A 26468-nucleotide genomic window follows, 5' to 3' on the forward strand; every position below is an offset into this window, starting at 1 on the left:
CACCAGTACCTGGGTCCGAGTGAAGTTAGGATCCGGCACGCATCTCTCGCGAAAAATTATGACCTCAAGAGGTGTCAAGCGGGGATGCGTGCTGGCCCCCCTTCTCTTCAATCTCTTTATAGCAGACCTGTCAAGTACCCCAAACAAAGTAAATAGTCACCCGCCCAAAGTAGGAGGAACGGCATTATGTAATCTTTTATACGCCGATGATCTGGCCTTGTTTAGCCTTACAAGGGTAGGGTTACAAAGGCTTCTTAACTCATTAATGCAATACGCAACCACCAGCCAACTAAAGGTTAACATGAAAAAGACCCTGATAGTCCCGTTTGGTAAGAAACGGTACGGCGGCGGTGGCTGGTCTTTTAACAAAACAAGCCTTTCCACCGGCCAATCATACAAATATTTAGGTGTTTGTTTGGATCACAGAGGCAACCACATAAAGCAGAGCAATGTGATCACAGCCAAAGCCACGGCACTTGTGGTATCACTGTCTAAGTTGTCGAAGAAACTTTCTGGTCCAACCCTCTCTCCCCTACTGGAAGTTTTAAGAGCAAAGATCGGCCCCACTCTATCATATGGTATAGAGATCTTTAAAGGTAAAATGAACACTGTTTTAAATAAAAAACACACAATCAAAATATACACATAGGTACTCCATCTGCCAAGTTCTGCATCCCCTGCACAGATCAGATTAGAGTTGGGGTTAACTAATTACGAAGCCTCTAATGTTGGCACATACCTTAAGCTTTGCCACAAATTAAGACAGGCTGAACCAGGCACACTAGAATCCCTCGTCTGGAAAGAAATCAATGAGAGCAACCCAGGAGGATCATTTGGCTGTCTCTTTAAGGACTACATCCATCAAATGTCAGCTGCTGACCTCTGGGCACTTAATCCTGGTCAGTCAGCCTTTAAAAAGGCAATTAAAAAATGTGTGAGATTGACATCTCTCGCCACTGACAAAGCTCTCCTTACGAAACGTAGCCATTCTTGGGCAGTAGTCAACTCTTATAAACGGCTATCCCCCGCGATGTATTTTTCCACCACTTTTTCACTCTATTTAAAGCGCAGTTTTATAGCCTTAAGATTGGGGGACTGGCACTTCCTTCAAAATCTACCCACTTGGCGTCGTACGGAGGAGGTCACAACCTGCAGAGGGTGTGGGTTAGCAATAGAAACAATCATGCATGTGGTTTGCATTTGCCCCACCTTCAACTGTCAACGCAGGTGTATGCTCAGGTCAGAATGGAATAGGCTGGGAGTTCGGACCTGTAGGCACGCCATCATTGCCGCCCTGTCTACGGATAATACTGTTTTAAACATAAAATTTGCTAAATTTATCCTGCAAGCGTATCTTAATTTTAATACGAAGAAAACTGTCTTGGCTTTGCCATCCATTATTTAGATCAAATAATGTACAGTAACAGTCTTTTTGACGATTATGAGGGCCGCAACTCAAATTGAAATTCTGTGGCGGGTATGCTTACGGTTCGACTTTATTATTTGAACATAATGGGAGCCGCATGAGAGACGTTAGGTCATGTTATACAAAACTGTTTAAATTTTTATTATTTTATGTCCTTTTTGTGTGCCCGTACGGGTTCTTTGTTTTTAACTATTTTATATACAAAATTATACACAATGTGACTTGGGGAAAAACTTTTAAATATATTGTTTTATATCTAAATAAAGATTATTATTATCCCCACTCAGAAGCACTCTGCACTCAACAGCACACAGCACTCTGCCCTCAACAGCACACAGCACTCTGCCCTCAACAGCACACAGCACTCTGCACTCAACAGCACCTAATGATTATAGAGTGGTCTGTGTTCCGGTTTGTACGGATGACATATGGGTTGGCGACAAAGGGAAAGAAGGAATGGAAAGCAACAAAAGTGCCCAAACGCCTTGGATGGCATCTCTATGAGGCAACAGGGGCCTCAGAGAGGCTCTGTGGCCCTGGCATAGGTACAGTGTACAGGGGCTACTTTTTACAGACGCCTCACCTTGAATCCAACTGGTACAGAGTTTGAGGAGGTTAGCATAACCTCACAGCGATCACACAATGAGCCAATGGAGAGCCCAGGATTGAAACTGAACATGGGGCCAACACTGGGGTTTAAGATGCCAAGGAAACAAAGGCACAGGTGGGATTAAATGCACAGAATGCTCGTACATTTATTGTTTAAGCGCTGAGGTATTTCACAGGTACGGAGTAAGTGTTAGGAGGCTCAGGCAGGAAGGGTAGGGTTCACTTCATCCAGTGTGTTCTCTACCGTGTAACCCAGATACCATGCTAGAGGTAATTTGTTAAAGCTTTTACCATAAATTATAAAAAACACACCTCTGAGAAGCCCTCAAGACCCATTCCAAAATGTTTTTTAAGTACCAACATTTTTTTTTTCATTTGAAGCACTGACACCCAGTACATACCCAATACAGGAGATAACAACAGTATTGAAGTAAAGTAAAGGACTGGGATGCGGCCGTGCAGGAGGGACTAGCACAGAGTTCAGGTCTGGGAAGGTTAGTGACGGAGGACGAGTGTCTGCTCACAGGTTGGAAGGCGTGTGGGGCCTTGGCTTTCTGTGGCTGAATACATGATTTTGTTTAGTTGTGTCTAAAGATGTGTTCCTGTCCGTAGAGCCTCCCCCTGCACCCGAATAACGTGCGCAGAATAAATTATCTTGAAATAATATCACTGTAAGTAATCTCTGTGACACCCCCCCCTTTCTCACATGTGATCTTGTTAAAGATCTAAAATAACCTTTTTTATGGATGTTGCGTTAACGCAAACCTATTTCTCTGCAAATTGTCTGTAATCGACACTCACACACCACTCAGAAAATTAAATCAAAGGAAAACGCAATTGAAAACAATCTGTTTAAAGAATTTTTCTGGGGCATCAGGGCAAGGTCTCTGCAGAACAAAGCTGGGTGGAATCAGTGTGCGCAATATATAATTGTACTACTGTGACTGGTATGGTAGAATTGCTGCAGCTGATACAGTGGAATTCTTGATCCGGAGTTCGTCCGGCTTCTTGCCCCGTTCCCTTTTTCAGCAGTGTTTAAAAAGCTCCGTTTGTGCCCGTGCCGGGTGGCAGAGGGCATCTAAATACCACGCCTACTTGCCTCTGGCAGCTTTGCCGAGGGGGTTGCGTCTCCTCCCTGCTGCTTGTCGCTATCAGCTGCCATTTGTTGGAGGGCTGCCCACCCAGCTGTGCCGAACGGGATCTGACAAATTAGGCTTGGAAGGAGCCACTCATAGACGGCTGGGGGCTGCTTGCTGCTGGGCGACCGGCACACTGGGTGCGTAGGTGGGGCCGTGCATGAGAGACTAGCACGGAGTTCAGGTCTGGGAGGGTTAGTGATGGAGGACGAGTGTCTGCTTACAGGTTTAAAGGCGCGTGGGGTTCTCTGCTTTCTGTGCCTGAATTGCAAGATTTTAAAACAACCCAGTATGATAAAATGTAATCTTCAAAAAACCGATAAAATATAATCTCGAAAAAAACGGACATACATTAAGCAGCTGCTAATTCAAAAACTGTGTGTTTCTGCCTGGGAGGCACACTATGAGCAGGGGCTGTAACCTTTTTCATCTTATAAACATCACGCCAGCTTAAACAAGATTTTGCCGGGAACTAGCATGCGCACACACACACAGCTGAAATAAAACAAACTGGAGAGTGGTTCACGCGCGCCCAGCATCGGTCTTCAATTACCGCGGGCCCTGACAGCTGGTAATTGAAGAAATATGCCCTTCTGCTGCGCGTGTCTAATGCTTATGGCCTATTGCGTGCTGGCTTGTAAAAACACACGCATGCGAGGCTCAATTGCCATGCAGCTGCCAAAAATAACCAGCAAAAATCACGAGCTTTCTGGAATTCGGTAGGTACGATTTTCGAAACCCTCAGAAAAGGATTCTTAAGCCACGCCCACTTCGTGGGACATAGGCCGAGCCCTAAAAAGAGAAGAAATACTACAATTCCTGACCCAACCACTAGATGGCGGAATAATATACAGCATGTGAATCCAGAATACTCTTCTAGCTGCAAAACTACACCGACACGTAAGAAAGTATTCGTTTCTCACAACTCCATTCTACCCCCATCCACCCCACAACAATCTACCCTTCTCCACTCCTGTCTACCCCACTGCAATCTACCTCACTCCAGTCTACTCCACTCCACTTTAACCAACTCCAATCTACCCCACTCTACTCGCTCTAGCCCACTTAAATCTAACTCATTCTACTCCACTCAACTCTAACCCACTCAACTCTACCCCACTCAACTCTACCCCACTCTACTCCACTATAATCTACGCCAGTCTACCCAACTAGTCTGCCCACTGCAATCTACCCCACTCCACTCTATCTCAATGTACCCACTCTACTTTATCCCAAACCACCCTACTCCAATCGACCCTGTTCTAATCTACCCCACTCCATGCTACTAACGTTTAGCCATGCTGAACAGCAGCCACACTGTATGTATGAGACCAAACTATTTTGTCTGATGCCCGATGGAGCTACCTGGTTTAGCTATAGGGAAGATGGGCCGTGGATTCCCTCCTTGGTCGTCACCTACCCAGTCGGTCTTTAGACAGACTTCCTCTCGTCTCTACGGTTGTCTCTTCCCTTAGCCTCACTTTCCCTCCTCCTCTACCCCCCACTACTTTCTCTCTCCTTTCTCTCCTCCCCTAATTGTATTGCTGATTGGTTGATATAATGTTTACTTGTTGATCTTTTTCTGGTTTATTGTTGAACCACTTAGTTACACTTCCTTTCGTCTCTCCTGTCGTCTCCTACCGCATCCTCCCTCTATTTATGTCTCTCCTTCCCTCCTCTCTCAATGTATTGAGACTGAACTATTTTGTCTGACGCCCGATGGAGCTACTTGGTTTAGCTATAGGGGAGATGGGCAGTGGATTCCCTCCTTGGTCGTCACCTACCCAGTCGGTCTTTAGGCAGACTTCTTTTCGTCTCTCCTTATTGTCTTTTCCCCAGCTCCTATCCTCTCTCTCCTGAATCTCTCCCCTTGTCTGCCCTGGGATCACAGCTTACTGGACTTTGGATGTTGCCTTGACTCGTCTACCGGTTTGTGTCCCCATCACCCTTCCCCTCCTCTTCCCATGCTGTGTCTCTCACCCGCCCCTCCCCCTTCCCGCCCTCATTATCTGTCTACTTCCCTTGCTCCAGCCCCCCTCCCCTGAATCTCTCACCTTGCCTGCTTTTCCCCTTACGTATTTGTGCTTATTGTTTATCTCGACCTTACATGTAACTATGGTGCTATGCTCTAGGAACTGTGTAACCTTTGTAATGATGTAATCTGTAACTATGATCTGATGCTCATGTAAAGCGCTCTGATACCTCCGGGTCTAGCCAGCGCTATATAAAACTTTAAATAAATAAATAAATAAATAAACACTGGTTTTACAGCATGGCTAAAACACTTGCCAAAGCCCATAGCTTGCTTATGGCTGAGACCTATTGGGTTTGCCAATGCTGGATGTTTCTTTGGTGGTATTGCACTTTGAGAGCTCATATCTGGCATTAGTTATGCAGTGCAGAGATGCAGATTTAATCCTGCACCCCTGTCAATGCAGTCCACTCTCGAAGTACTCCTACCAACCCCTCAAAAGTTCTACATAATGAGTACTTTCCAGGCTCTTGAAACTAAAATGTTTTCTACATGCAAACTTTCCCAGTCCTTTGCCTTTATGTCATTGTTTCTTTTATTAAATCATCGTGTCCTTTCCATTACCTCGTTCTGATTGTTTAAAGCATAGCAAAATTTTCCAGTCCTGTTCATCTGAGATTTTCACTTTACTACTGTTGTTTATGCAACAAATATTTCAAGTTCTAATATATGAAGGCAGCACTGAACTTAATATTGTTTTGAAATTGTAACTGCTTTATTTTACATTGTAGGCACCAATGGGAAACTGCTGGGGTGATATTTCAGAAGGCGTGAGAGTGGAAGTCCCAAACACAGACTGCAACCTGCCAACGAAAGTTTTTTGGATAGCAGGGATAGTGAAATTAGCAGGTTGGTGTTTGGCAAGTTTATTTATTTGGGTATACGTATAAAGTGAAAAATATTGCAAAGCTCTTACAGGATCCTGATTCTTTAGCTTAGGAAGTGCTAACGAAACACACATTTATCTCATTTCTACAAGACACTTGGGATTAGGTGCTAGTATCCTCGTAAACAACAGGAGTGAAGTGTTTAAAATTTCCAATGAACCCTTATAACAACTGGTCTCACTGACTGGCAATTCTGTCATGTATTATGCACCCCATTGAAGCTACCAATGTCACAGCTGCTAACCTGGAGAAAAGGTGCTGCTTTTACGAAATTAAATATGCTATTGCTAGAGTATGCTACAGGGCTAAGTGGAAGAGTTTTGTTCATTGCTGTGAAGAGGCTAAATAAACTCTTGTCTAGCCACAGTACAAGATCGTAATCAATAACTATTACACCTCCAGAAGTCACATCGGTGTAGATTTGGGTAAGCTGTCATACCTGATAGACATCTAGAGGCAGATTCCTTACCTTTGAATTTCCCAGGTGTCAGACTGGATCCTGAAGATTTTTCTTAGATCAGTACCCCTGCGTCGAACGGCTCTGCGTGACCTCATCAGCATCATCTGTGCCGAAAGTGACGTCCACGTCACCTATCTAGGCCCCACCTTGGTGCGCTAACGTCTGCTCTTTTCTTACAGTGCCTCTCAAGCTCTGATCTGTGAAGAGAGCTACCCTCTGTCACTTTTTGACAGGATTTTTCGAACTTTTGTGGACCCCTTTTTTGAGGATGTCCTCTAGGATGACTTTGGGGTTCACGCCGTGGGGCGCACTATGTTTATGACTGATTCCTATTTAGTATTCCCTCTTCTTTCTGGTCCTGAAAAAGGACAAAGGCCTTCGTCCTATCCCAGACATACAGGCCCTTAACTACTTCCCAACAAAGGAGAATTTCAGGATGCTCACATTGGCTCAGGTCTTGTCTTCCATCTTGGATCCAGGAGACTGAATGATAGCACTGGACTTGCTACCAGTCTGCTCTGGACCCAGGAGACTGAATGGTAGCATTGGACTTGCTACCAATCTGCTCTGGACCCAGGAGACTGAATGGTAGCATTGGACTTGCTAACAGTCCGCTTTGGACCCAGGAGACTGAATGATAGCATTGGACTTGCAGGATGCAAATTTTCACATCCCTGTCTTGCCTGCTCACAAGCGTTACCTACGATTCACGGTGGGCCACAAGCACTTTCAGTTCACGGCTATCTCTTTTGGCCTTACCAGCTCCCCTCGGGTGTTCACTAAGGTGCTGGCGGAGGTAGCAGCTCATCTGCGGAGATCAGGGGTGCCAGTCATCCACAGTCTCCCTCTCATACTATCCCTTTCATCGAAGCTGCTCTGGAGACAGTGTAGTTTCTGGCCTATCCTCCCAAGTGGCGAGTCCAGGATATTCAGACTATGATACAGATGTTTCAGCCTCTATCCTGGAGTATGACTCTGAGGTTGCTCGGACTCATGGCCTCCTGCATCCTGCCAGTGACATGCAGGTTGTGCAGTGGGACCCGAAGTTCCAATAGAGCAGCATCAGGGGAATCTCTCCGTCATAGTAAAGATGTCGAAGGGAACTGCACAAGACCTGCAGTGGTGACTGAAGAACCACTATAGAGTCAGAGGCCGACCCCTTTCCCATCCCCAACAACAGCTCACAGTAGTGACGGATACATCACTTCTGGCATGGAGCAGCCATCTGGGAGAGGTGGAGATCAGAAGACGCTAGTCTCTGGCGGAATCCGGACTCCACATCAACTTGCTGGAGCTCAGAGTGATTCGATTACATTAAACCCTTTTTACCCTCCATCAGTGGAAGGCTAGTTCAAGTGTTCAGATAACACTACCGCCATGTGGTAGTGCAACAAACAGGTCGGAGTAGGGTCGCAAATTCCTTGTCATGAGGCCCTGTGTCTCTGGACATGGCTAGAACATATCCCTGGTGGTTCAACACCTGGCAGGTTCCCGAAGACCAGGGTGGACAAACTCAGCCGTTGATGCTTAGCAGATGAATGCATTCTCCATCCTGAGGTGGCCCAAGGTCTCTTTCAGCAGTCTGGAGAGCCTTGGTTAGATCTGTTCGCCTCCACAGAGAACACGCAATGTCAGCAGTTTTGCGCTTTCAAGTTTTGCAGCTTGAATCTTTCTGGATTCACTATGCTGTGCATTATTCCGCGGTCTAGTGGTTGGGTCCGGAATCGTAGTCCTTTTTTCTGTGTTTTTTTTTCCATAGCCCAGATGGGCGTCTATGTCCCACCTTTTGGTGTCCTTCCTGTGACGTCGGCACGCTTCCTGCGGAAGCTACAACCTTTGGGCGCCATCTTCAGATTCTTTTTTCCGCCATTGGGTCTGGATCGTCACCGTGAGGTTCCAGAGTTTTTGGAGAAAAGAAGAGGAAAAACACAAAAAAAACACGTAAAAGATTTAGAGAATACATCTCCAAAGCAAGACCACTGACCTGGGACGACGAAGAGGAAGGAGAACATTGAAAACTTCGACGTCCAACGGGAAATGCGCACACAGGGGGCCCCCTGAGCGCAGGAATGGAAAAAACACCTTGCAAATTCTGCTGCAATTGCCACCACAAGTACGCGCAGAAGGACCAGCATCCGGTTTGCAACCTCTACCTGCTGGTCGACCACAAGAGCAAGGATTGCAACCCCTGCTCTGTTTTTACCCCGAAGACGCTCAGGGTAAGAGAGAGAGAGAGAGGAGAGCCAACTACAACATGCAAGGCCATGGTCAACCTCTGTCTCTCCGGGACTTGGGCCTCTCCAGTGGGGAAGAGGACAACATCGCCGAGGGACCAGATGACTACACTGTCGTAGAGACCGTTGCGAAAACAATAAAGGAGGTAAGAGAGACATCGACCCCTAAGACCCCGACAAACTTTCGAAAATCAGAGTCATACTCGAAAAACCGAGTCGAAGACCTCGAAAGGAGCACTGGCGCCTAAACATTCGGCGGACGCAGCTGCATCCAGGGACAAACAGCCCAGCGGATCCGTCGGAAAGGACTCCCAGTCGTCAAAATCCCAAGGTAAGCCTAGGTCGTCGAATCACGTCCCCGAAGGAAAAAGACCCGAAGGACATCAAAGGGAACAGGCCGCCGAGATGGAGAGGAAGAAGAGAAGGCTCGAGGCCGAAATGGACAACGTCCTGCAAAGGCAGTTCGACGAACTAATGAAAAGGTTCACCATCCCGTCGAAGCAGACGACCAACGTCGAGGATGAAGAGGAGTTCGCCGCCGAAAAGCCGCCGAAAACTCCAGAGCCCCAAGAACACCAAGAGGAAGAGGGCCTATACCACTATGAGGGAGAAGGCAAGAAAGACCGGCAAACAAGTTTGGGCTCGGCATCCTTGGTGGCGCAGGACCTATATTGGCAGGACCTCGACGCCAAAAGCCCGGATGAGGCCGTAGATAGTTATCCTTCGAGGCCTTCGCCGCCAGATGACATTGGCATCTACAATATAGTCATCAGGAACGCGGCAACAGCATATGGGGTGAAACTGTAGGAAGAAAAACTAAACGCCTGCTTCCTCTTAGAGACACTGCTTCCAACACAAACTAGGAGTCAATTCCTCCCCATGCTCCCAAGTGTCCTGGACCAGGGAAGGGAAGCATTCAAGGAGCCATCAAACTGCAGGTCTGACACACCTAGGATAGAGCAGAAGTACAAACACTCCTCTAAGGATCCACCATACATACAGGGATCCGTCACGACTGACTCCATCATTGCAGCAACAGCCAGAAATAGGGCCAACGTTCCCACAAACTCGGTCCCACCACCAGACAAGGAGAGTAAGAGGATAGACCTCACTGGAAGGAAAATAGAGGGGAATGCAGCAGTCCACTGGCGCATTGCCTACTCTAATGCCCTACTCAACAGGCATATATACCAGCATTGGGAGGAGGTCGGACAGCTACTCAAACACCTCTCTGAGCAATACCAACAGAGAGCAACACACCTGGTGGAGGAAGGCAAGAACATAGCAAACGTATGCCTAAAATGATCCCTGGATGCGGCAGACACATCCAGCAGACTCATGATGATGGGGGTCACAGAAAGAAGACATGCCTGGCTAAGAATCTCAGGTTGCATTCCGGAGGTTTAGAACAACATTCTGAACACTCCCTTCAATGGAGAAACCCTGTTCGGTGCGCCAGTGGATGAGAAACTGACGCAACTTAAAACGGAAAATGAAACTGCAAGGTCCATGGGGCTTTGCAATTCAAAGGAATGAGAAGGAGCACCCCGCACGGAGACCAAACGGAATGGGGGAAACCAGCCAGGAACATCAAATCAGACATTCAAGCAGAACTACCAGGGCAACAACCAAGCGCATCAGGGCCAGCAGCAGCTAAACTGGCAATACCTGCCCAGGGGCCAGTCCTTTTGCGGGAGAGAGAATGGAGGAGGACAAACAAGAAGAGGGGGCCAGCAACCCACCTCAAAGTGAATCCGCTCCACCAAACGTGCCCACTCACAGAACACCTCGAAGGGGGGGGCACAACAAAATAAGCAAAAAAGCTTTACACTAACTAAAATCAGGGGTCAACGAACATGTAACACCAGTAGGAGGCAGACTAAAACACTTCTTCCAGAAGTGGAAGAAAATAACGACAGACAAATGGATACTGAACATCATACAGCTCGGATATTGCATAGAACTGGAAAAGAAGCTGCCAAACAGGAAACCAAAAAGAAAGGCACGCTCTGCAAAAGAACTAGCGCTACTCCTAGAGGAAGCACAAGAACTTCTCCACAAGGAGTCGATAGAAACAGTACCATTCAAAGAAAGAAACAAGGGAGTGTACTCCAACTACTTCCTCGTGCCAAAAGTGGACGAAACATAAAGACCCATCCTGGAGCTACGGTTCCTAAACCAATACATAAAAACTCATGAATTCAAAATAACATCCCTACAAGAAGTCATCCCTCAGATAAGGGACGGAGATTTTATGTCCACCATAGACCTCATAGATGCCTACCTACACATTCCCATCAACAGACAACACAAACTCGCACTACCAGTTCACAGCCCTGGCCTTCGGACTAAAATCCGCACCAAGGGTCTTCACCAAGTGCCTCGCAGCAGTAGCAGCGCACCTACAGAGGGAAGGGATTCATGTATACCCCTACCTCGACGACTGGCTAATAAAAAAAAGTTCCTATAAACAATGCCAAAGACATGCACAGTGGGTCACACAGACGCTGACAGAACTAGGATTCTCAATACACTTGGGGAAATCCACAATGGAGCCTGAACAAGTGAAGATCTTCCTAGGCGCACAGATAAACCCCATACAGAGCAAGGTGTTCCCCAGCGACAAGAGAACACTTGCCCTGCTGAAGGAGACACGTCAATACCAGAAGGGGCGAGCTCTGACCGGGAGGACAGCGAGCAAGACCATGGGGATGATGAAGTCCTGCATACATCTAGTCCCCAATATACGACTCCACATGAGACCATTCCAGGAATGGCTCCAACAGCAATGGTCACAAGCTACAGGGAGTTGGGAAGATCTAGTGGTTGTAACGCACGCAGTGCAAGAGGAGATAGCGTGGTGGAACAAGGAGAACATAACAAGGGGGAAGCATTTAACACAACCAAACCCAACGGTGACCATCACCACAGACGCATCCCAGAGGGGATGGGGAGCACACATGAACAGCTCAAGGTGCGGGGTCTGTGGACTCCAACAGATGTGATCAAGCACATCAATTACCTAGAACTAAAGACCGTGTTCCTTGCCCTAAAAGCCTTCCAGAAACAACTGTACAAGCAGAGAGTGTTGATACAAACCGACAACACAACAACAATGTTCTACATCAACAAACAAGGAGGAACACAGTCGCACTATCCAATCCCAACCTAGCGCAAGAGATATGGAGATGGGCCATCCCACTACAAATAGACCTCCTGGCTATACACCTACCAGGAAAGGACAACGTGGAGGCAGACAGACGCAGCAGGCAAACATCAGTGTCCCACGAGTGGGAGCTCAATACACAAGAAACGCAAAAGCTATTCAAGAAGTGGGGGACACCAAAAATAGACCTATTTACAACACACCAGAATGCAAAATGCCAATACTTCGCATCCAGGCAACCAGGGGAACAGTCCCAGGGGAATGCCCTATGGATAAGCTGGTCGAAAACATTTGCCTAGGCTTTTCCCCCGATACCACTGATAAACAGGGTACTCAGCAAATGCAGAACCAGTAACATGACACTGATTCTGGTGGCACCACAGTGGGCCAGGCAATCCTAGTTCTCACAAATAGTGGACATGGCGCAGGGACCACCACACAAGTTCGCAAAAAGAAAAGTCTTGCTCACCATGCAAAACGGGGAGGTACTTCACCCAGAGCCAGAGAGCCTCTGCCTAGTGGCATGGCTCCTGAAGATGTAGAGTTTGCACACCTGAAACTCCCAGAGAGCACACTGCGGGTGCTACAGGAGGCAAGGAGACCTACCACAAGGAGGTGCTATGTGGCGAAATGGAAAAGATTCACACAATGGTGCATCAGGAAAAAGCTACACAAGAAAATGACCAAGTAATCAACCTGCTAAAAGCGAACCTAAACTCTACCTCGCTGAGAGTACACCTGGCAGCAATAGTAGCCTACACAAGAGGAGAGACGGGAAAGAGCTTCTTTACATCCCATGTAGTAAAGAGATTCCTGGAAGGGGCTGAAAGGATAGCACCACCAAAGAGGATGCCGGCACCGGCATGGAACCTTAATTTAGTCCTAACTGCTTATGAAGGCGCCCTTTGAACCTATCATAAAGCCTCACTACAAATGCTCACAATGAAGACAGCCTTTCTAGTGGCAATCGCCTCGCTACGCAGGGTAAGCGAGCTGCAAGCGCTAACACTACAAGAACCCTACATTCAAATACACAATGACAGGGTGGGAGTGAGAACTGACCCACACTTCATGCCAAAGGCGGTGTCAAGGTTTCACATGAACCAAACCATACAAATACCAAGCTTCTTTCAGAAACCATCCACAAGCACAGAGAGGGCACTGCACACTCTGGATGCTAATGCAGTAATGCATTACATTGAAAGAACTACAGAGCACAGGAAAACAAAGCAGTTCTTTGTGTCCTTCGCAAGCAGTTTCATGGGAAGACAAGTAACAAAGGACACCATCGTATGATGGATCGCACAAACTATACAATTCTGCCACAAGCAGGCAGGGCAATAACTACTAGGAGGGGCACAAGCCCACTCCACTAGGAAAAAGGGAGCAACAATAGCCTTCCTGGCGAACACACCGATTCAAGACATATGCCTGGCAGCAACATGGGCTTCAGTGCACACGTTCACTAAGCACTACTGCGTGGGGATGTATGACGTTACAACGCATACTTTTACCACGACTACCATTACCACGCAATTTTTACAACGCAGTACCATTACAACGCATGTATTTACAACGCTGGTACCTTTACAACGCATACAATTACATCGTAAGTATTGGTAAGTTTAAAATATTTTTTTTATGTAAATTAATTAAAATTAATATAATTTAATTTAATTTAATTTTTTTTTAAAATTTAATTAATTACATTTAATTTAATGTAATTATTTTATTTTAATGTAATTTAAATTTAATTGTATTTAATTTTTACCCTGTACTCCTTTACCCAAAAACCCAAAACTGACCCTTAATCTTAAAAATACCCCTTTACCCAAAAATGACCCTAAACCCTAAAAATACCCCTTTACCCAAAAACCCCAAACTGACCCTAAACCCTAAAAATACCCCTTTACCCAAAAACCCAAAACTGACCCTGAACCCTAAAAATACCCCTTTACCCAAAAACTAAAAACTGACCCTGAACCCTAAAAATACCCTTTACCCAAAAACTAAAAACTGACCCTGAACCCTAAAAATACCCCTTTACCCAAAAACCCAAAACTGACCCTGAACCCTAAAAATACCCCTTTACCCAAAAACTAAAAACTGACCCTGAACCCTAAAAATACCCCTTTAGCCAAAAACTAAAAACTGACCCTGAACCCTAAAAATACCCCTTTACCCAAAAACTAAAAACTGACCCTAAACCCTAAAAATACCCCTTTACCCAAAAACCCAAAACTGACCCTAAACCCTAAAAATACCCCTTTACCCAAAAACCCAAAACTTACCCTAAACCCTAAAAATACCCCTTTACCCAAAAACCCAAAACTGACCCTGAACCCTAAAAATACCCCTTTACCCAAAAACCCAAAACTGACCCTGAACCCTAAAAATACCCCTTTACCCAAAAACCCAAAACTGACCCTAAACCCTAAAAATACCCCTTTACCAAAAAACCCAAAACTGACCCTGAACCCTAAAAATACCCCTTTACCCAAAAACCCAAACTTATAATATTTTTAATAAAATTATATACTTACCAATACTTACGTTGTAATGGTATGCGTTGTAAAGGTACCTGCGTTGTAAATCCATGCGTTGTAATGGTATTTCGTTGTAATGGATCTGCGTTGTAAAAAATGCGTGGTAATGGTAGGTCGTTGTAAAAGTTGCGTGGTAATGGTTGTATACCCTGCGTGGATATACAAATGAACAAGGAAGCACAAGTAGGACAGAAAGTGCTTTAACATCTATTCAACAACCAACGCTCATCTTCCACCCAGCCGCCACAAACATAACAAACAGCTGCAAAGTCTATGCACAGCATAGTGAATCCAGAAAGATTCACACTGCATACTAATAGTTTCTTACCTGTCAGTGTTGTTTTTCAGCTTGAAGATCTTTCTGGATTCACTAGCGAACCCAACACCTCCGCCAGAAAGATGAGACAAGAGAAGGAGGGAATACAAAGACAATATACAGTCAAACTCTTTAAAAGAGACACATCTGGAGTTCCTTGAAAAGAAGGAAGAACCTGAAATGATTGGAAAAGGATGAATAATAATGACACAAAAACAAGAAAAAAAGAATCCGAAGATGGCGCCCAAAGGTGGGAGCTTCCGCAGGAAGCGTGCCGCGTCACAGGAAGGACACCAAAAGGTGGGACGTCGACGCCCACCTTGCCTACGATGAAAAAAAACAACTCAGAAAAAAGACTACGATTCCGGACCCAACCACTAGACTGCGGAATAATGCACAGCATAGTGAATCCAGATAGATCTTCAAGCTGCAAAACAACACGGACAGGTAACAAACTATTCGTTTCCTAGCATGCTCTCGCTCAGAGACACTTTTCGCCTTTAGTGGAGCTGTGGCCTTCTGTATGCCTTTCCACCCATACCACTCCTGTCCTGAGTTCTCAAGAAGATCATGAATGACCAGGCTCAAGTCATCCTTGTAGGCCTGGACTGGGCACAGAGAGTTTGGTATCCTGAGCTTCTGCAAATGAGCATCTATCCTCCGATCAGGCTGCCCCTTCGGGAGGATCTTTTGTATCATCAGTAGGGGATGGTTCTCCGCCCGAACCTGTGAACTCTACACCTTCTTGCATGGAGATTGAGCGGCTGCAGTTGATAGCTCTCGACCTATCTCCTGACGTTTACACTTCTATTATGGCAGCCAGGCATCCCTCCACTAAGATGGTATACCGCTGCCAGTGGAAGAAATTTGTAAAATGTTGTATAGAGAAGTCTATTGACCCTCTTTATGCTTCCCTTTCCGATGTTCATACTTTTTATTTTGACCTTGCCAACAGGGCTCTGCTCTGGGCACCCTGAATGTGTATTTGTCTGCCTTCTTGAGGCTGCCAGACCAACCCTCTTTATTTAAGTTACCCATTGTCCATAGATTCCTAAAAGGCCTTGTACGTATGTTTCCACCTTCCCCCTTCATTATGCCTCTGTGGGACCTTAATGTAGGAAGCTGGCTTTGTATCTGATAGTATCACAAGGTGGTAATACGGTGCACAGAGTCCAGGGGTTCCCCAAACGTGTACATGGCACAACGTAAAACCCATAGTGCTCTGTTAGTGGTATTGTTGTCGAGCAGCCTTGGGCCTAGTGCAGAGGAGTGTAAGACATTTATTACACACACATGATCCGTAAAAGAGACACACCTCAAGAAGGAGATCCAGAACAATCGTATAATGTAAAATTATACTTTATTTTAAAACCCAGGTCTTCATAATAAGGTAAGTACGTTTTAAATTAAAAATACTTTTCACCTTCAAAAATCAACACTTGGCAACTTTGGCACACTCTCCAATCAATGTTCTCATATTGGGAAAACAATAGTGCAGTTAAACAGGTGAGTATTGAACTTAAGATGTCAGTCTTTGGAGCCAAAATTCAGCCAGGGCCAATGGTCTGGTAGGTACCACAACTGCACCACTTTAACACCGGGGCAGCTGGGTGGAGTGCCCAAAATCTGAGTTCAACCCAATGCTTTCCAATGGAGACGGGGTGTCGAGTGCAGAGTGGCTGGAGTCTCAGATCCGCCTGGGTCTGGAGTCTTTGGTGTGAGTTTCCTCTTGACAGGTCCGCTGTGCTTGGGAAATTTGAATCTTTATTGAAGGCAACTGTCCTCCCAGGGGTTTTGGAGGTTGTGCTGCAAGACAGGTTTTTCGAAGCTGGAGACAGACCGATCGGGCTGAGGCCAAGGCAGGTGTTTTCTGCTCCAGGGAGTCTTCTTTTCTTCGTAGTTCATCACAGATCTGGGGTGCAGGTCTGGGAGAACTGATTGAATACAAAATTTAGGAGGCGTTTTAGGGGAGTAGCAGGTAGGGCCAATGGTCAGCTCACTAAGGGCGGCTACACCCTTTATTATGCCACCCTCCTGTGGGAGGGGGGATTAGACCTAGCTCTGATTGGAGGGGTCCACCCATCCTCAAGATGGTGGGGACTGAAAAGTGTGCTTCACCACCCTTCCTCCAAACTTAGGGATAGAGTTGACAGAGATGGGCAGACCTCCTATCTTTTTTAATTTTCCTGCCAGTTTTTCTGCCCAAAGTGGGGGTGTAAACCAGGGGCTGCCATCTGCTGCTAGCAGCAGAGGCTTTGGGTCTCTTTACAAAGGCGGTAGGCCATTGAAGCTTCCCTCTTCAAGCACTGGCCCATCCTGGGGAGGAGTTTTCAGGCACTGACCCATCCTGGGGGAGGAGGCATGACACCTGTGCCCAGGATATGCATTGCTTCTAGTCCCAGAGGCTCTCCACCCAGGGGTCCAGAAGCATGTCTGGTGGTGGCTGGCTGCCTATAGCTGGTCAGAGACCACACCAGAGTTGGTAGGGATTCAGAGAGCACATCTGAGGTGCCCTCTGGGTACATGGTACAATAGATCCCACACTGGCATCTGTGTGTTTTTTTTTAGAGTAATAGTTTGCTACCAAACACTCCTGTACTCGTGAAGTGCCCAACCAATTGTTTCCTAGTGTCCGGCAACTCTTCAACTTCATCCTCCAGTCATTGGTTCCCTTCTTTCAGTCTTCTGGCTCAGCCTGCAGTCTTTTTCCTCGACCGGCAACCTCCATAGGAAAGCATTGGGCTGCTTACGCCTCCTAAGCACCCTGCAACTGCCCCCCCCCCTTGCGTCGCTGGTGGTGTGAACCTGGTGCTGATTTGGGACCCCCTTTGCCCTTAGCTTAACCCCAGGAGCGTGCCTCCCAAGACCTAGTGGCCTGCCCTTGAGCAGCACCCAACCGAGGTATAGCCCCGTTGGCTTACATTGGCACCCTGCATTCTGTACCTGGCCGCCCTAGTGCCACTGGTGGTGCACCTTGAGTGCTAACCTGAACCTTGGTTCTACCTCTCAAAACTCAGTTGCCAAAACCGTTTACTTCGCTGCAAACCTAACACTTTGTTTTTCGAGTCGAGCCTGGGCAGCGCATGTGCTGCTCTGACAAGCATGCCGTGATCCAGTGTAGACTTGAAGCCCCGTCCACTCTCTGCCCATATCTGTTTTTGGCTTTTGTCAATGTCCAATAAATACAAATGATGTGTGGGGGGTCAAGGGGAATATTTAACGACCCGTCTGCCCACTCCCCTGTCGTCAATGTAAAACACATAACAGAGCAGAACAGGTCTCAAAAATGGTGTGTACCTATACCTGTATCTCAGAAACAGCGGGTTGTGTAGGTAAGCCAATGCTGACGAAAGTGATTGGTAACGCAAAGCTAGGATAGTTCCCATCAGACCACCCTCATGGTGGAGTTAACGTCACGTGGGAATTACTGATCAATCCATACCAAATCCGACCAAATAGTGCCGGTGTGGAAAATGGATGTCAGAAAACTAGCCATGATGTTTACCATAAAGTGGACTAAATTGTGCAGTGCTCAAGTGAAAAGTGATACTTAAAATTGACTACACTGATTCTAAAGTGAATACATAAAGAAATCTGTGTGTCAAAGGTTAAAAACGCCAGGCAGACAAACTACCCGTGGCGCTGTGCAGGAGGTCGACATGTTTCAGCCAACTGGGGCATTTCCCCGGCTTTCTTCAGGATAAGGGTAAGGCAGCTACTGCAACCATAACTACAAGCGATGTGTAGAATGAAAAAATATTAATAAGTTTACTAATAGACAGGTACATATCTACCGGGAACTGAGATGTTTAGACGTCCACTGGCCGGAAAGAAGCTTGTCTTCTTCCCAGCCTTGTGTGGGTGAAGACCTCACCTCACCCGGCAACCGCTCGGGAGTATGAGGCCCCGCTCTGTCCGTCGGTGCCCCTGTCCATGAGTCAAGCGGAAGTGGAGGTGCTTTTTTATTTTGTCAATGTCCTTCATAAATCCTGGCTTCTGATTTGTTAATAGGCTTGTTAGTACCTCCTTCGTACCGCCTGTGCTCATTTGTAACCTCCCATATGACTGGCCCATTTACTTCTGTTGTTACACAGTGTCTTATTTAGTCTGTAAGCACTATTTTCTTTAATGAGTTTCTCCTACTGCAGGCACAACACGCTTTCCTGCAACATTCAGCGCGCTGTGCGCGCTTTCACTTTCCTAGTAGCCCGGGACAATGGCAGCCGCTTATTTGAAATGAAATAGGTCTCACATTTAGAAGAGTTTGAGGTATAGGCATTGTAAATGATAATGCCTTTTATTTATATGTTAATTATCAAAACAGATAAATAAAAGGCAGGGTCATTTACAATGCCAATAGCTTAAACTTTAGCAAGTGCGAGATCTATTGCATTGCAAACACTTGTCCCCATAGGATTGTATGGTGTGTTTTTCTCTAAAAAATGTGATGAACTTGTTTTTGTACCACAACACAGTATCTTAGTGTCTGCAGAAGAGTTAACCTGCTTGCTTATGTTCTACAATGCCCACACTGTGTAATTAGTCTGTTTGGTGGAAAAGTAAAAAGTAACTGAAATGTAACTAGAAATTAATCTTCAAGTAATTATCAGTATTTGGAAGAGCTTACAACCCATTTTCTTAACTGCAAAGTATTTGTATGTTCCTACAAAACCAGTACACACTGTATCTTGAGAAGTATCCCTGTGTTTAAAGTATCACTTCCCTGCTACTGAGTAAATCGTGGCTCTTGCAATAAAAATCACAAAGAAACTTTTTATACAAACAATAGATCTGGATTCAGTCATTGTGTGTGACATAATTTCATGCCTGAGTGTGTACAACAAATGCTTAACGCTGCTTTCTGATAAGCCTGACTGCTCAACCACACTACCATAAACGTGAGTAAGGTATTATCTACTTTACAATCTGCTATATCTCTGGGGATCCACAGGACTCTGTGCCCACTATACCTTGCATACACAGATCCAGCTTCTTAACCGCATGCGTGCGGTGCAGATTTCGGCGCTGCGCTGAGTTTTTAAAAAACCAGCGGTGCATGACGAGCTCAGCTCGTCATGAGCGTACGAGAGGCGTAACTCATGACGAGCTGAGCTCGTCATCCGCCTCGAAGGGGTTAAACTGATGAAAGTGAAGACGGACCATGTACTATGACCCTCATTGCCCGAGCTTGGCCTCACCAGTTCTGGTTCACAGAACTCTTGAAACTCTCGGCACACCCTTTAAATCCATTGAAGATACTCACCAAGCTTCTATCCAGACACAACAGAGACATTCTGCATCACAATCTTTGGTCGCTGAGCCTGAGTGCATGTTACTAGGCAACTTAAAGTTCGAGGCATGTGGGCTGCTAAATTCATATCTGTAGCATAGATCGCCGCCTAGTGTTGGGTCCGGATGATTGCACATTGTTGTCCTGGAAGAGTCTTCGAAGTATCACGAGATAGGTGGCTCCTCCCCTGGACTACAGTGCGCATGGGCATCGACTCCATCCCCAGATTGTTTTTTTCCGCCATTGGGTTCGGATGTGATTTCGACGTCTCCTGTTCGGAATCGTGATAGAACTTTTTCAAGGCCAAAAGGCCTTCTTTGCACCGTCGGTATTGTTCGCGTTCGGTCCCGTCTATCTTCCAGCTCGTGGAGTCGGATATCCGGGGGGGGCGTGTGACTCTTCGGTGATCGGGGCCTAGTCGACGCAGCAAGACTTTGACGGCATGGAACGGAGTCCATTCAAGAAATGTCCCGTGTGTAGATCCAAGTACCCACACATTGACGTCCATCCTGTGTGCAACAAGTGCCTGTCGCCGGACCACGACGAGGCCAACTGTATGGCCTGTTCAAGATTTCGATCGAAGAAAATGATCAAGCTTCGGCGCATGGCGCGCCTTGAGGCCCAGCGATCGGCTCCGGCACCGGTGGACATCTTTGACGACCCAGAAGCAGACGAGCAAGTGCGTCACCTGCAGATTTCCCCTACCCCGGTGGAGGTCGTGTCCGACGACGGAGCAGACATCCACAGTCAAGACATTGAGGAATTCGTCGAGAAGGTAGGGGACCACGACGAAGCATATGGGGCCATGGAAGATAGCTCGGAGGAAGAGCTATGCCCCGTTCGTACTCTTACTAAGGCTCAGGTCACGGGATCGCCACGCGGCCTTACCCAAGACCTTACACCTCGATCCACGGCCCCGCCTTCCGGCCCGGCTACGGACACCTCCGCGGAGCCGCCATTACTAAAATCGAAACCGAAACTGAAACCCTCGGAATCGATGAAAACGAAGATGGCCGACACCCCATCGAAACCGAGGACGTCTGCTCCGGTACCGACGCCGTCGTCTTCGGGGGCCTCCAAACCGATGCAAGCTGGCGACCAGGCAAAGGTGCCGAAGGTGGTTAAGGAGCCAAGCTCGAAGAAGCCCGTCGAGCCGGTGTCAACCAACGTACACAAGCCGACGTCCAAGAAGGCTGTCGAGCCTACATCGGGACAATCCGTGGCGCCGAAGACCAAGGGGCCCGTTGACGCGAAGTTGGTGAAGGGCGCCGAGCCAAAGTCGGGGGTCGTTACTCCTAAAGGTAAACCCGTCGATCCGAAGCCGTCGGCATCGACGTCTGCAGCTGTGGACGGTGATCGTGGCGCACCAATCAAGGGTGCTCCTGCGCCTTGAACGGACAAGTCATCCACGCTCGGGTCTTCCCCTGGGGGCGGACCAAGGACATCGGTCGGATCGACGAAGCCGTCCGCTTCCTTTACGAAGCAGGTCTCGGACTCCCTCAAGCGACTTAAAGACAAGGCTTTGGCATCGGAACCGAAGACTCCTTCCGCACCGAAGCCGGCAGACACACCGAAGACCACATCGGCACCGCTCCTCTACACGTTGCCGCCTAAGGTGGCGCCGAAGGCCTTTGCACCGCGGTCGGTGCCCAAGGACACTGTGTCGACGTCCACTCACCCGGCTGGGACTGTGGGTCTTCGACACCCTTTGGTTGAAGAACGGTCGGAGCATTTCATCGATGCCGACACCGGGAAACTCACGCTATACAAGAGGAAGATTACTTCACAACCTTTGCAGTCGTTTACCATTCCTCTGAAACGTAAGAAGCCTGCAGCAGAAACACCGGTTCTGGTGCAGCAGATTCTTCCTCAGCATAGGAGGAGTGCAACACCTTCACCCACATACTCTGATGGGGATGGAGGGGAGCAAGATGGGGAGTACAATTTTCCTGCTCATACAGAGCCTGATGAGCAACAGGACTCATGGATGGACTCTGGTGATCAAGGGGATCAGCAAACGGTCCAGGATCCTCAGGTTTATAACGTGAAGCCTTCTCCCACTGAGGACTCTGCGGCATTTAATGCCTTAATTGAAAGGGCAGCTACAAACCATAAGGTGGAGATCCATGCTGACCCCGTAGAGGTGGACTTCCTTTTTGAAACTTTCTCTACTGCTGAAAAAACTGTCAAGACTCTCCCAATGTTGAAAGGGGTCCTTAAGCATGCGGCAGACATTTTCAAAGAACCCACAAGATCTCGGGTTGTAAACCCACGCATTGAGAAGAAATACAGACCGGCACCTGGCGACCCCACTTACATAAGGGGCCAGTTGCCTTTGGACTCTTTGGTGGTCTCTAATGCCCGCAAGAGGGCAAACTCCCAAACAACGGGTGAAGCTCCTCCCCCAGACAAAGAGTCAAAAGTGCTGGAGGCATCTGGGAAGCGGGTAGCAGCTCAGGCGGCCAACATATGGCGCATCTCAAACACGCAAGCTCTGTTGGCCAGATACGATAGGGCACACTACGACACCCTAGAGCAGCTGTTACAACACCTCCCAGACCAGTTTAAAGAGGGAGCTGAAATGCTTATCCAGGAGGGGAAGCTCATCTCCAACGCTGCTATAAAGTGTGCGCTGGATGTTGCGGACACAGCAGCGAGAGCGATCAACACTAGTGTGATGCTGAGACGTCAGGCATGGCTCCGCATCTCGGGATTCAAGCCAGAGATACAAACTACTATCCTCAACCAACCCGTTAATCCAGACAGGTTGTTTGGCCCAGAGGTGGACACCACCCTGGAGAAGATCAAAAAAGATACAGAGACTGCCAAGTCCATGGGAGCTCTCCAGTCACAGCAATTTAGAGGGAACACTTTTCGTCGCTCAGGCAATCGAGGTGTTAACAGAGGGCACATGTCGCAGCAGACGCCATTCAATAAAAGTGGTGCGCAATCCGCCTACAGCAAGCAGGGCAGAGGTGGATACAGAGGAAACGGTGCCAAGGGTAGAGGCAGAGGCAACAACAGTTCCCGTTCCTCTGCCGCCAACAAACAGTGACTCCCTGTCACTGCCCCCGACCATCCAACACCTGTCGGGGGGAGACTCCAACAGTTCCTGCCCGTCTGGAAGGAAGTCCATCACCACAGACAGGTGGGTCAGGAAACTTATCCAGTTCGGCTATTGTTTAGAACTGACATCCACCCCACCACCCATGCCCCCAAAACACCGTCCTATGTCAGCAGAGCACTTGCACTTATTGCAGCAGGAGGTTCTGGTGATGCTGCAAAAAGGCGCAATAGAGCTCGTGCCAGTGGAGGAAGAAGGCACAGGGGTTTATTCCCTGTACTTCTTAATCCCAAAAAAGGACGGCTCACTCAGGCCGATTCTAGACCTACGCCCCTTGAACCAGTACATTCTTTCAGAACACTTCCACATGTTGACACTGCAGCAGGTTCTTCCCTTGTTACAACAGGGAGACTTCCTCGCAACCTTGGACCTCAAGGATGCTTACTTTCACATACCGCTCCACCCATCCCACAGGAAGTACCTCAGGTTCACCATCCAAAACAGGCATTACCAGTTCAAGGTACTCCCCTTCGGAGTGACCACTGCTCCCAGAGTGTTCACAAAATGTCTGGCGACAGTGGCGGCACACCTCCGGAGACAGGGTATACATGTCTACCCTTATCTGGACGACTGGCTCGTGTAGGCAAAGTCAGCCCAGCAGTGCGCCGCAGACATGTCCCACACCATTCACCTCCTTCACAGTCTCGGATTTACACTAAACTACCCAAAGTCACACCTTCAGCCAGCCCATGTGCGGCAGTATTTAGGCGCGACGATCAATACTCTGGCTGCCACAGCTCAGCCAAACCCAACGAGGATCGACACCATCCAGGCGCTAATCCAAAAGTTCAGACCGCACCACTCACTCCCAGCGAGAGTGTTCATGCAGTTGATAGGCATGATGGCCTCCTGCATCTTCATAGTCCCGCACGCGAGACTCCATATGCGTCCGCTCCAAGAATGCTTAGCGCATCAGTGGACTCAGGCTCAAGGACAGCTAAACGACCTAGTGTTGGTGACGGGTCGGGCATACAGCTCTCTGCATTGGTGGAATCCACACAACCTTTGCAAGGGCCGACCGTTCCAGGAGCCTGTGCCACAGATTACACTAACAACGGACGCATCTCTCCAGGGATGGGGGCTCATGTGCTCCACTATACGGTGCAGGGACTATGGACAACGCAACAAAGGAAGATGCACATCAACTACTTGGAGCTGATGGCAATCTTCATGGCACTCAAGTCCTTCAAAGTACATCTGTGCAACAAAGTTGTGTTGATCCGGATGGACAACATAACAGCCATGTACTACATTCAAAAGCAGGGAGGTACGCACTCTCCACAGTTGTCTCATCTGGGTCAGAGCATGTGGAAGTGGGCCATTCAGAGGAACATCTTCCTCATGGCGGAACACCTCCCGGGCACGGACAATCAGATGGCGGATCTGCTCAGCAGGTACAGCCACCAGATGCACGAGTGGGAGTTACATCCATCAGTACTCCGCCCGTACTTCCAGCAGTGGGGTCATCCAGAGATAGACCTGTTTGCCACGGAGGAAAACGCAAAATGCCAAAGCTTTGCCACCAGGTTCCCTCACCCACTATCGCAGGGCAATGCGATATGGATGAACTGGTCAGGCAGATTTGCGTATGCTTTTCCCCCTGCACCTCTCATTCCGCTGGTGGCAAGAAAGCTAAAGCAACACTCGCTGACGCTCATCCTAGTTGCTCCAATGTGGGCGCGACAACCGTGGTACACCACGTTCCTCGAACTCTCCGTGGTACCGCATCAAAGACTGCACCTCACACCCCGGCTCTTAACGCAGAACCGTGGCGACATTCAGCACCCGTATCCGCAACAGCTCAATCTGGCGATCTGGCTCCTGAGGTCTTAGAGTTTGGCTACCTTGATTTGCCCCCTGAATGCATGGACATCATCCGGGAGGCAAGGAAGCCCACTACCAGAGCTTGCTATGCAGCAAAATGGAAGCGGTTTGTCATCTACTGTACCGAGCACGCTATCAACCCGCTCGATGCATCCATTCCTAATATCATCTGCTATCTGTTGCATCTTTACAAATGCAATCTAGCATACGCTTCCATTCGGATACACTTATCCGCCATAGCGGCTTATCTCCAAAACAGGCAGCATCTCTCTGTCTTCAGGGTGCCTGCCATTAAAGCATTCCTGGAAGGGCTGAAGCGGGTCATCCCTCCCAGGACCCCGCCAGCTCCTGTGTGGAACCTCAATGTGGTGCTCACCAGATTGATGGGTCCCCCATTTGAACCTCTGCATTCATGTGAGCTTCAGTTCCTCACATGGAAAGTGGCTTTTCTCATTGCCATAACGTCTCTAAGACGTGTTAGTGAGCTACAGGTGCTCACCATTCAAGAGCCATTCATACAAATTCATTCAAACAGGGTGGTGCTGCGCACTAACCCCAAATTTCTCCCTAAGGTGGTGTTGCAGTTTCATGTCAATCAAACAATCGAACTGCCCGCATTCTTTCCCAACCCAGAAACTGTAGCAGAAAGGATGCTCCATACGCTGGATGTCAAAAGGGCGCTTATGTACTACATCGACAGAACACAACCTTTTAGAAAGACACAGCAACTCTTTGTTGCCTTCGCAGCCCATCATAAAGGCAACCCCATTTCCAAAGCAGGAATAGCCAGGTGGATCGTTAAGTGTATTCAAATTTGCTATCAAAAGGCTAAGCGCACCTTAACGGTCCCCCCAGAGCACACTCCACACGCAAGTTGGGGGCCTCCATGGCATTCCTGGGTAACATTCCTTTGGAAGACATTTGTAGGGCAGCCACATGGTCTACACCACATACGTTTACCAAACATTACTGTGTAGATGTGCATTCCAAACAGCAGGCAGCTGTAGGACAGGCTGTTCTTAAAACACTTTTTCAGACTTCTGCAGCTGGCACGGGGGGCCGCCGTTAATGGAGGGACTGCTATGTATTCTATGCTACAGATATGAATTTAGCAGCCCACATGCCTCGAACTGAATATGCTACTTACCAGTATGCATCTGTTCTTGGCATGTAGGGCTGCTAACATTCATATCGCCCGCCCTCCTCCCGGGCACCCGTAGCGGCTGCAGACTTTTCTTACATTTAATCTCTAGCATGGCCATCACTTTCACTGTTCAACTCCATCTTTGCCACAATGGCTAAAAACAATCTGGGGATGGAGTCGATGCCCATGCGCACTGTAGTCCAGGGGAGGAGCCACCTATCTCGTGATACTTCGAAGACTCTTCCAGGACAACAATGTGTAATCATCCGGACCC

General features: G+C 47.9%; 1 protein-coding gene across 2 annotated transcripts in view; it reads left to right on the top strand.

Moving 5' to 3' along the window:
* MBTD1 (mbt domain containing 1) overlaps positions 1-26468 on the top strand; it is a 1097355-nt gene that overhangs the window by 194253 nt on the left and 876634 nt on the right. For both annotated transcript variants that reach the window (XM_078654423.1, XM_078654424.1), the window contains exon 6: positions 5935-6052. In XM_078654423.1, the coding sequence (XP_078510549.1) occupies positions 5935-6052 (118 nt within the window). The remainder of the gene's footprint in view (positions 1-5934; positions 6053-26468) is intronic.

Source organism: Lissotriton helveticus, chromosome 7, assembly GCF_964261635.1.
Source record: "Lissotriton helveticus chromosome 7, aLisHel1.1, whole genome shotgun sequence".
Classification (NCBI taxonomy): Eukaryota; Metazoa; Chordata; class Amphibia; order Caudata; family Salamandridae; genus Lissotriton; species Lissotriton helveticus.